The sequence below is a fragment of the Vigna umbellata genome, chromosome 2 (genome assembly GCF_029865625.1).
Source record: "Vigna umbellata cultivar VRB3 chromosome 2, Vumbellata_1.0, whole genome shotgun sequence".
Taxonomy (NCBI): Eukaryota; Viridiplantae; Streptophyta; class Magnoliopsida; order Fabales; family Fabaceae; genus Vigna; species Vigna umbellata.
The window spans coordinates 51,564,403-51,575,190 of record NC_142166.1 but is presented as its reverse complement, the minus strand read 5'-3'; the positions used below and the strand labels follow the sequence as shown (position 1 = coordinate 51,575,190).

General features: G+C 33.1%; 2 protein-coding genes across 2 annotated transcripts; one reads left to right on the top strand and one right to left on the bottom strand.

Annotated features, from left to right (window-relative positions):
• Positions 1–322: 322 nt before the first annotated feature.
• On the top strand, positions 323–7,582 carry LOC124845205 (1,4-alpha-glucan-branching enzyme 1, chloroplastic/amyloplastic-like). Its single transcript, XM_047322270.2, has 14 exons — positions 323–603; positions 966–1,082; positions 1,531–1,741; positions 1,976–2,045; positions 2,124–2,393; positions 3,135–4,041; positions 4,229–4,345; positions 4,480–4,542; positions 4,725–4,832; positions 5,555–5,656; positions 5,922–5,989; positions 6,133–6,214; positions 6,702–6,818; positions 7,111–7,582. Exons 1-14 carry the CDS (start codon positions 538–540, stop codon positions 7,411–7,413), a joined length of 2,601 nt encoding a protein of 866 aa, XP_047178226.1. The 5' UTR covers positions 323–537; the 3' UTR covers positions 7,414–7,582.
• Positions 7,583–7,897: 315 nt separating this feature from the next.
• LOC124845204 (uncharacterized) lies at positions 7,898–8,941 on the bottom strand. Its single transcript, XM_047322268.2, has 2 exons — positions 8,694–8,941; positions 7,898–8,609 (listed from the first exon to the last, which is right to left on the bottom strand). The coding sequence occupies exons 1-2, from the start codon at positions 8,803–8,805 to the stop codon at positions 8,104–8,106; spliced, it is 618 nt and encodes a 205-aa protein (XP_047178224.1). The 5' UTR covers positions 8,806–8,941; the 3' UTR covers positions 7,898–8,103.
• Positions 8,942–10,788: the final 1,847 nt, after the last annotated feature.

The following is a 10,788-nucleotide window of genomic DNA, read 5'->3' as shown; positions in this document are numbered from 1 at the left end:
ATCAAATTTCAATTTCTACATACATTACTGCAGCAATTACCCTGTTCGATAAATATCATAAATTAAAACATATTTTGATAAATTTATAGTAATTTTATTCTATTTACATTTATGCTAAAACTTGGGCCGTTTGAGAAATAATCAAAACACGATTAACTTTACTGTCTCCTTTGAGAAGAAAAAAAAAACTAAAACTTCTATTATTTTCTTGACAAAAATGATTGGAGGTTTGATAGAAGAAGGAGAACGCATGAAAAAGAAACAGATGGAAACTCTAGCACCGTTGCTTACTTGGTTGTTCACGTGGGGAAGGATATGCTTTCCTTTCCTCAGTTTCTTATTTGTAATATAGCCATGAAAAAGACGGTTAAGGGTAATGATTCATGCCAAAGTGGGTCCTTCATTATTGCTATTTAAACAATCAAACAATGCCCTTCTTCTTCCATACTCTTCGCTTCATCATGTTCACGGACATTGCTTGAAGCTCAAGTCGAACTTGGCCAACTTGATCGAAGGCCGTGTTTGGATCTCGGGGAAATGGTTAACTGTTTGTGCCTTAATCCGTTCATTTCCGTCTCTTCAACCGTTGCCTGCACCTCTCACGTAATTCACCATCTTAAATTTTTGCTTATGCTGCTTTCTTGTTTCTATTCTCTAGGAACTTTATGTGGCTTTCATGGCACTGTTTTGGTTTCAAGCTAACCTGCATTTTGGTTTCTTTTGATTTGTTTTGATTTGTTTTCTCATCCTTAATGGAAAAACCTTAACCCTAGATTTCTCACGGTTCATTCTAGAATTTATTGTCTGAAGTAAGTTGTCAGTGAAGTGCTTATTTTAGTTCATTTCTATTTTTAATTTAAGAGGAAGAGGTTTTTGAGCATCGAATTATGATTACCGCAAACACCACCCCGTGTTTGTCAAAATCTAATGTGAATGATAGCTTTCGATACTCTATTTTTTTGCAGACTGTAAGAAGCAGGCAGCGTCTTGCACCACAAAAGTCAGTTGATCTTGCTCTTGGCTGTCGGAATCCACTTGGATATGGGTTTGGTTTTGGATTGAGAAGATCACAGCACGAGATGGTATGTTTGATCATGTTTCATGTCTTTTTATTTCAACAATTAAACAATTAGGGTCAATGTTTCCTGAGAAACTTAAGAACTGTTTGTTGTTTTTGTTGGAATCAATTTTTTTTTTCGAATATAGTTCGGTATGTTTCGAACTGTGGTGGGCAGTTCCTAATTTAATTATGGAGCCGTAGTTAGTTTAAACATGGACGTATTAAATTAAAGGTAACAGATTACAAATTCAACGTGTTTTATAGCGTGCTAAAACTCTTGTCCTTTTCTCTACTTGTCACGTCCAGATACAAGTGAATGATCAAAGAGAATTCTTGAAATGACTTTGAACGTTTAGACTCTAGTCGGGCATATTTGCCACATTTGTTTAGAAATGAAAGTTTCTATGTCTGTTGATATGCGAATATGCTGCATGTGGATAAGTTGTCTCGGTTTGTTTTCCTACAACTAGGTGAGCTCTCGTTTCAAGGGTGTAGCTGTTATGACTGATGACAAATCAACAATATCATCCGCCGAGGAATACTTAGAAAACATTGGCATATTTTCTATTGATCCGTCCCTAAAGCCATATAAAGATCACTTCAAATATAGAGTGAAGAGATACGTAGATCAGAAAAAGCTTATTGAAGAATATGAAGGAGGTCTTGAGGAATTTGCCAAAGGTGGTTATGATTCTTGGCATTGTTTCATGTTTGTTTTCCTTTTCTATATATCTGTGCATACACAATATTGTAGCTGCTAAGTACAACTACTAATGTTTATCCATGTCTTGTATCATAAGTGTGCTTCAACTGGATCGATCTCTTTTAAAATGCCTCACTCATTTGATAGATTGATTCTATCGAAAGCTTTGATACAATGTTTTCCTTCTTTTTTCACTTCCCCTTTCTTCTCAGGTTATTTGAAATTTGGATTTAACAGAGAAGAAGGTGGAATTGTGTACCGCGAGTGGGCACCTGCTGCTCAGTAAGTTATATATTTGTCAATTATTTGTCATTGTTTTATTGAGTGATTTTTTCAGATTTTATATTTCTTTCAATGCAGGGAAGCACAAATTATTGGAGACTTTAATGGATGGGATGGTTCCAACCACCAAATGGAAAAAAATCAGTTTGGTGTCTGGAGTATTAAGATCCCTGATGCTGATGGAAATCCAGCTATACCACACAGTTCGAGAGTGAAGTTTAGATTCCTCCATGGGGATGGAGTTTGGGTTGATCGCATCCCTGCTTGGATCAAATATGCCACTGTTGATCCTAACAGATTTGCAGCACCATATGATGGTGTGTACTGGGATCCACCACTTTCAGAGAGGTCACATAATTCACCTGTTGAATATCTTTTGACTTGGTTTCTTTAATAAAAACTAATCATTACATGTGAAGGATCGATATTGAAAGGGACTTTGGTGTATGCCACAGATGAACTGAATTTAAAATTGTGTAAATAATTTCTTACAGTTTTGTTGGAGATTCAAAATTTTTCATAGCTTTCGGTTGAATTACAATTAATTTAAAGGTTTGGATAAAAATGAACGTGGTTATTTTAGTTGCATTATAAATAAAGTCTCATCTGAGGCATAAATGAAACATAAATGTACTGTGACATGTGATTTATTGTAAAATAAAATATAATTTGTTTTTGGAAATGATACTACCAAAATCCCATCAAATGTCATTATTTGAAATTGTCGCTTCAAATCATGGTTGATAAAATAACAAATACAGATTTCAAATGTGAGTTGTGATAGAATCCATGGAGGAATCAACGGAGTTCCACCTTTTTTATATTCCATATACGCTAGCATGTTTCATTCCACTTTTCTGACTGGTCATTGGAAAAAAAACTTTTGTTTGTTCGGGGTTTAGTTTGAAACAGAATGAGGAAAATGTCTATTTGATTTAAACGTTGTAAATTGCTCAACTGAATCCAATAATCCTACCATTCTTTTATATATATATATATTTGTTATCTATATTTTCCTCACACTTAACTCTGTAGGTTATGTGCAGAAAGAATTATATTCATTTGTTCACCTTCTTTTCTGTTCTGCAGATATGAGTTTAAATATCCACGTCCACCAAAGCCGAAGGCCCCACGGATATATGAGGCTCATGTGGGGATGAGTAGCTCTGAACCTCGCATAAACTCTTACAGGGAATTTGCAGATGAGATTTTGCCCCGTATTCGAGCAAATAACTACAATACAGTCCAGCTGATGGCTGTGATGGAACATTCTTATTATGCATCGTTTGGATATCATGTAACAAATTTTTTCGCTGTGAGCAGTAGATCTGGAACCCCTGAAGATCTTAAATATCTGATAGATAAGGCTCATAGCCTAGGATTGCAGGTTTTGATGGACGTTATCCACAGTCATGCCAGTAATAATATCACCGATGGACTCAATGGCTTTGATGTTGGCCAAACTTCACAAGATTCTTACTTCCATGCTGGAGATAAAGGTTATCACAAGTTGTGGGATAGCAGACTATTTAACTATGCCAACTGGGAAGTTCTTCGTTTCCTTTTATCTAATTTAAGGTGGTGGCTCGAGGAGTTTAAATTTGATGGATTTCGATTTGATGGAGTAACATCAATGCTGTATCATCACCATGGAGTCAACATTGCTTTTACAGGGGATTATAATGAATATTTTAGCGAAGCAACAGATGTGGATGCTGTTGTCTATCTGATGCTGGCTAATTCTCTGATCCACAGTATTTTTCCAGATGCCACTGTAATTGCTGAAGATGTTTCTGGCATGCCAGGAATTGGTCAACAAGTTTCTGTCGGTGGAATTGGTTTTGACTATCGTCTAGCCATGGCTATCCCTGATAAATGGATTGATTACTTGAAGAACAAAAATGAGTACACATGGTCAATGAAGGAAATCTCTTGGAGTTTGACAAATAGGAGATACACTGAGAAATGTGTTTCCTATGCTGAAAGCCATGACCAGGTATGAGCTCTGCTATTTTGTATGCAGTGTTACCTTTGTGATGGAAATACAATAAGAATTTATGCAAAATTAAATTTGTGAACAGGAAAATGATGGAAACTGGAGAGGTCAAATAATCATTAATTTATATCTTTCATTGTTTTTAATTCCACTACTACCAATGCTATATAATTTTTGCCTTGGACAGGCCATCGTTGGCGATAAGACTGTTGCATTTCTCCTAATGGATGAGGAAATGTATTCTGGGATGTCTTGCTTGGGTGATCCTTCTCCTATTGTTGAGCGAGGGATTGCTCTTCAGAAGGTCTTTTATCTGTTGATTGAGATCACTGCACTGCATCATTTAAGTAGAAATTAGATTGCAAAGATGCTAATGTAATACGTAATTATTTTTGGTATATAATTTCATTCTGGTCATTGTTGTCTCAATCTTTTCAGATGATACACTTCATAACCATGGCATTAGGTGGAGAGGGCTACCTTAATTTCATGGGCAATGAGGTGTGCTTACTGCTTCACTCTTCTTCCAAAAGTGCTGTTCACTGTATTATTATGATGCATCCAACCATTGGTTTTTTTCTGTAGAACATAATGCAAATTGCATATGAGCAATCAACTCTTGCTATAGTTGTATATCATGCATTAGCATTTTTTTAAGTTAATAATCATGAGGCCTTTTTTAGTTTGGCCATCCGGAGTGGATTGATTTCCCAAGAGAAGGCAATGGATGGAGTTATGAGAAGTGCAGGCGTCAGTGGAATCTGGTGGATACAGATCACCTGAGATACAAGGTAATTATATATTGATTGATTTATTTGAGTTTAAGATGTACTTTTTTTTTGGCGGCGGCTGTGATTTATACCCATATGTATTCACTGAACAACACAGCATTGACATCTCTTTTGTGGCTTCATTTCTCAGACTTCTTCAAAAGTTTTATTAATTTTAACATCATTGGAGTCCTTGAATTGTTGTTTTGCAAGGATGAAGCAAGTATATTCTTTAAACATCAATTCCTTTGAATATGCCTGTGTGGTCTAAACCATTTATTCAAATTATTAAAATTGCAAAAGCCCTAATTCATTTGGTTAAAACAAATGAAGAAAATATAAATTTGTAAGGTACAAGGGTTTTCTTGTTGGCATGTTTTCACGTACGATTTTTGTACATATGATAAAACAATGGAGTAAACAGAAATGTGTAGCGTTTGAATTCTCAGAATTCATAAATTAGAATTTCTCGTTACAATTGGATTATCTGTGTTAACTTTGTTAAAATGATATGGTAGGGCTTAGGCATGGTTATTTCAGATCTTCATTTTCCTCAGAATAATGTAGTAAAAAATGGGCACTGTCATTCAGAATATTTTGGTGGGATTCAGGAGAGAACTGCGTTATTTTATCTTGTGGGCCCCCTTTTTGCTTTCTGCAGACCTCTGTTTATTCTCTTTTTCTTCTACACGTGTTACTTATTTGACATATTTGTTATGACTTTGTTTCTGAAACTTGTGCAGTTCATGAATGCATTTGACAGCGCAATGAACTTGCTTGATGATAAATTTTCGTTCCTTGCATCAAGTAAACAAATCGTGAGCAGTGCAGATGATGAAGACAAGGTGAATATGCCCCCAAATGGGTCTACTATACTCATCATAATTTGATATTTTTTGCCACTTGCTGCTATTCAATTAATTGGTTTTCCTTATGTCAAAATTGATCAAAATAATACTGCTTTCAAGTTTCAAGAAAATAATATAGGTATTGTGTTGTGAACATAATGCGAACAAATTCCTCAAACATGTATGATCAAAGAACGTTGTCTTTTATGGGGCTCCATTTGCTATTTTATAATTAAGTGGCTAATAATTTTTACTTTTATAGGTTATAGTCTTTGAGCGAGGAGATCTGATATTTGTATTCAATTTTCATCCAGAGAATACATATGAAGGGTATGCAGCCTATGTTTAGTTTTCATTTGTGTTTAAGGGATTTTAATTGGTTCTGTACTTTGTTTCATGTATGGTAGATTTATAAATTTTACTGTAGTAATAACAGTTAACCAGAAATGACTACTGAAACGATGAACATGCAGGTATAAAGTTGGATGTGACTTGCCTGGGAAATATAGAGTTGCATTGGATAGTGATGCTTGGGAATTTGGAGGTCATGGAAGAGTAAGGAGCCCTAATCTCTCTGGGGGTAAACATGAGTATATATAAACTATGGTCAGTCCAAGGGGGATGCCGTCGTTCCAAAAATTGTATTGAAATTGCACTGGACCTTCCCTTAAGTTTTTATGTTTAATTAAAATATCAACCATTAAAACTTCATTTTACCTCCCACACCTTCTCTATTCTGCTCGAGTCTAATGAATTATTAAACAAGTGGCACTTTACATCAGTGATTTCAGCTGGGTGTGAATGGGGTTGGAGAATAACTAACGAGGAAAAGGTGGAATTGCTACAAGTGAAATCATAAAATGTGTCCTGATTTTCCTTGAAAATGGTATTGAAGAATAGCTAAGAGGTGGAGAGAGGAATGGGGCGAGGGTCAGTACATGCATAGGGCTGTCATTTTTAGAGCTCAATTCAATTGCTATTATTTGATGGTTGAATATACGTTTCTTGTTATTTTTCATCTTGAACATTTCCACTGTTATAGGTGGGGCACGATGTAGATCACTTCACGTCTCCAGAAGGCATACCAGGAGTCCCCGAAACAAATTTTAATAATCGCCCTAACTCATTCAAGGTCCTCTCCCCAGCCCGTACTTGCGTGGTATGCATATACTGTCCCCATTAAAATCTTTTATTCTATGTTTTTTATTGCCTTCTTTGTCTGGTTTATTTACACAATGAATTTTTGCTTTTTTCGTTAAATACATATGCTATTATTCCTCCATTACAAATTTAGTTTGGCTGGAAATTGAAAATAATAAGATGAATATGAAAGGAAGAATCTCTATCAGGAAGTGGTTTGTGCCCAGATTAAGTTTGAGTTACCATGTCAAGGTTTTCTGTTTGCTCTTCTTATAAACCCAATCGCTAATTCAATTTAAAAATTTCGATAGGTATATTATAGAGTGGAAGAAAGCCAAGAAGAAGGCAGCAATAACAGTTTAGTTGGGCGAGAAGACACTTCTGCTACAGCAGATGTAGCAAAAATTCTTGATAAATCTGCTTCTATAAAAAGTGAAGGCAGCAATGACAGTTTAGTTGGGCGAGAAGACACTTCTGCTGCAGCAGATGTAGCAAAAATTCCTGATAAATCTGCTTCTATAAAAAGTGAAGATAACAGTAATTTGGATGGGGTGAAGCGTACATTAACTCCAGCAGATGTCTCTGCCGAAGTTGAAAAAATTTCTGAGAAGTGAAGGTAGAAATTTGAACGAGGGGTAAATTTAGTGTTTACTTGCTCCTGAGCATGGAATCCAGGGAAATGAGATGGACAATGTTTTGCTCTTCAAAAATCATGTATATATTATCTAGAAGATGCAGGGATATGAGAATCTTTTTCGATTGTAAATATTAGCTTTTAACACAGATTTGGCTTACAAACTCAAAAAGACCGTAAACGATAAAAACAAAAATTTCAACAGCATAAACAGCATATAACATTAAAGTGATTTTTTATAACACCCAAAAATCTTCCAAGATTTAAAGAAAAAGACAAAGGCTACCAGTTCTTGGAATTTGATAACATTCTGTCATTTGATTGATGATTTATTGGAGACTCAATTTGTTTTCAAGTAAGTAAAGAAACCCGAGTAAAAGAGATAAACAGTAATATATGTAAACTATTAGATAAATAAAATTAAGAATCAAATACATCCAAAAAGAAAATCATCCAACGAATAATGAATCAGAAAGAAGATGATGTATATACTACCATATAATTAATTATATGTGAATCAGAGAGAAGGTGATCTCAAATAACTGTAACACTTATTTCAAACTAAAAAAACAAAGTATATAACCAGACGAGAGAGAACAAGATTTAACCTTTAACATCAAATTAAATCAGGTTCTCCTTCTCCCCTACCAAATAGAAATAAAACCTTCAGTTAAATCCTCCTTGCTCTTGTTCCCATTTTCTTCTCCCCAGGCATAACCGATTTCTCAAACTTCGTAGCGACAGGAGGTTTTTTGTTTTCCTTGGTCATGCTTCTGAGCATGTACCTTGGTGTTTCACTCACTCCAGCAGAGTAGGCAGCGGAAATAGATTTTCTCAAACTTCCAATCTTTCTCACACTATTTTTCTTTCCAGATTCCACTGAAACCCCAAGATTGCGAACCGGTTTAACCTTAACTTCATCCATTGCAGTTACGCCTCTCTTTCTCATGAGCCTCTCGTTCCTCCTAGCAGAATACTCCTCGTAGAATCTCCCCCTCTCGAACAGAGCACTTGATTTCACACCGCAAGAATTGCCACCTGCCGCTTTCTCCAAATTCACGTCATTGACTTCGTCGTTGACCATCCTCGCCAGAGCCCGTAACTCGGACGAAATTGTGAGGTACTCCGGTCGCATATTTGGAGAGAGAGCCGGCTTCTGAGATTTCGTCAAAGAACCTGCTTCAAATCAAACGCGTAAAAAGGGTAAATAAGACGAGAAAGAAAGAAAATATTCAGGGCATAAAGAATAAGAAGAAAGACCTGGTGGCGTTTGAAGAGAGAAAGAGTTTGATGATCGGAGAGCTTGCGGCGGTCGAAGACGCGACGGAGATCTGGGCAATGGAGGCTTGTTCATGGTTGAAGCAGAATACATGATTGTTGAATGAAAGAAACAGAGTACTTGAGAAACAGTGTCTTCTGATGTGCCTTTCGTAGTCTCCCTTTTATTATTTTATTGATCAAGAGAATGGGTTTAAATTGAAACAGATGTTGGAGCGTTTACAACGGTCATATTTTGGATCAGACGGCTCACACATTCTTCATTTGAAATAGTGAATCTTAACGTATCCCCTATAATATCTATTTATTACTGTTATTATTATTATTATTAAAGTATTAATTAATGCTTTGGATTTATTTTATTATTGGCTTGTGTATCTTCCTTATTGGTCTGCGACATTAAAGACACTGTACCCAAGTTGGTCCATTTACATAAAGATGTTTGGATAGGGTGGGTTTGATTTGTGCTGTTGCCGAGTTTTAGTGTGGTGTGCCTGCCGTTGACCCATGATCTTTCGCTTTAAAATCTTACTTCAATTATTCTTTTTAGTGCATACAAAATTTATGTGTTTTAGTTTTGGTTAATTTTTGTTTGTTTGCTTTGGTAGATTTTTTATTGATTTTTTTCAATCTATATTCAATCTGATTTATATATTTATTATTTTTATTTAATTCAATTTTATTATTTTTAAATAAAGTAATTTTTATTGATTTCTAATAAAAATTAATTTTATATAAATATTATATTGATTTTTAGGTTAAACTATTTAAATGATTTTTAATGTAAAAATCACATAAAATATTAAATAATTTAGTTTATTTTTAAACTAAAATTTACATCAAGTATTAAATAGTTTAGTAATTTTTAATCTTTTAAAATTTTAAACCAATGGTATTAGTTTTTATTTTTAAAATTTTCGTTCTAATTTAAAACTAATTCTAACTATTAAATTAGAAATATTTAATAAAAATATGAATGATTCTGATATAGTTGTATTTTTTTAATATTTTTTTAGAAAATATATAAAAGAAATTTGACACTAATAAGATGTGATAAATTAAAATATCACCTCAACTTAGAGTCTTAATTTGGTTTTAATTTATAAAGAATTAAATTGTTCTATTTTAAAAATAATCGAAATTGAATCAAATAAAAATAGAGTCTAAACTAAATATAAGAGGTGACATATAAGATTCACAAATAAAGTTACTACCGACACATGTGACTATTATTATTGTAAATATGAAATTATATTAACTTGTGTGAATAATTTTTAAATTAAAAAAAGTAATTAAAATAAAATTAAAAATCACTAACTGACATACACGATGAATTATTTAAACAACATTAATTTTTTTACAAAATTAACAAAAATTAAAATTTTATTAATATATATATATATATATATATATATATATATATATATATTAAAACTAATTTGACAAAAAAAATGTTGATAAATTAGTATTTTAACCTTAAAATAACTATCTCTAACAATGGTTTTCATTATCATGTGTTAAACAATATATTTCACGTATTAAAACATATTAGATCTTTACAATTTTAATAATAATACAATTTATTTAGTTAGATCTTTTTATTCACGATAAAATTTAGTTGCAAAAGAAATATTTTGTGCATTGACAAAATAAAAAGATTAAATTCGAGATGAAGTTGAAAAAAATAAATTAAAATATATAAGAAATAATTAAGAGTCAAGAAAGCGAAATAATGAGCAATTATTTTAATTTTGAGTTTTGGATTTTGGGTATACAATCACATTAAATACCTAGAATTTTCCACAACAGTAGGTCTGTCTTAGTTGTACATAATTTTCCTCGTAAAAGATAGCGTGATTTGAACTAACAATCAAATCAAAATAAATTTGAAATTAAAGTCAATAAATACATTTAAAATATTTTGTTAAATATAATATGAAGAGAACTCTTAAAACACTTTAGTTTAAGAATAATTTTGAAAAACTTTAGTTTTAAAAGCAAACTTTTAAAATGCTTTCATCTACTAATAAAGATTTATACCTATAATATAAATGTGACATTTATATATTTGTATTTT

Coding starts and splice junctions, on each gene's coding strand:
- LOC124845205 (XM_047322270.2), top strand. CDS start 538: ATGGTTAACTGTTTGTGCCTTAATCCGTTCATTTCCGTCTCTTCAACC. Junction 1,742..1,975: donor TCTTGAGGAATTTGCCAAAG/GTGGTTATGATT, acceptor CTTTCTTCTCAG/GTTATTTGAAATTTGGATTT. Junction 4,543..4,724: donor TTAATTTCATGGGCAATGAG/GTGTGCTTACTG, acceptor GGCCTTTTTTAG/TTTGGCCATCCGGAGTGGAT.
- LOC124845204 (XM_047322268.2), bottom strand. CDS start 8,805: ATGTATTCTGCTTCAACCATGAACAAGCCTCCATTGCCCAGATCTCCG. Junction 8,610..8,693: donor CTCTCTTCAAACGCCACCAG/GTCTTTCTTCTT, acceptor GATTTGAAGCAG/GTTCTTTGACGAAATCTCAG.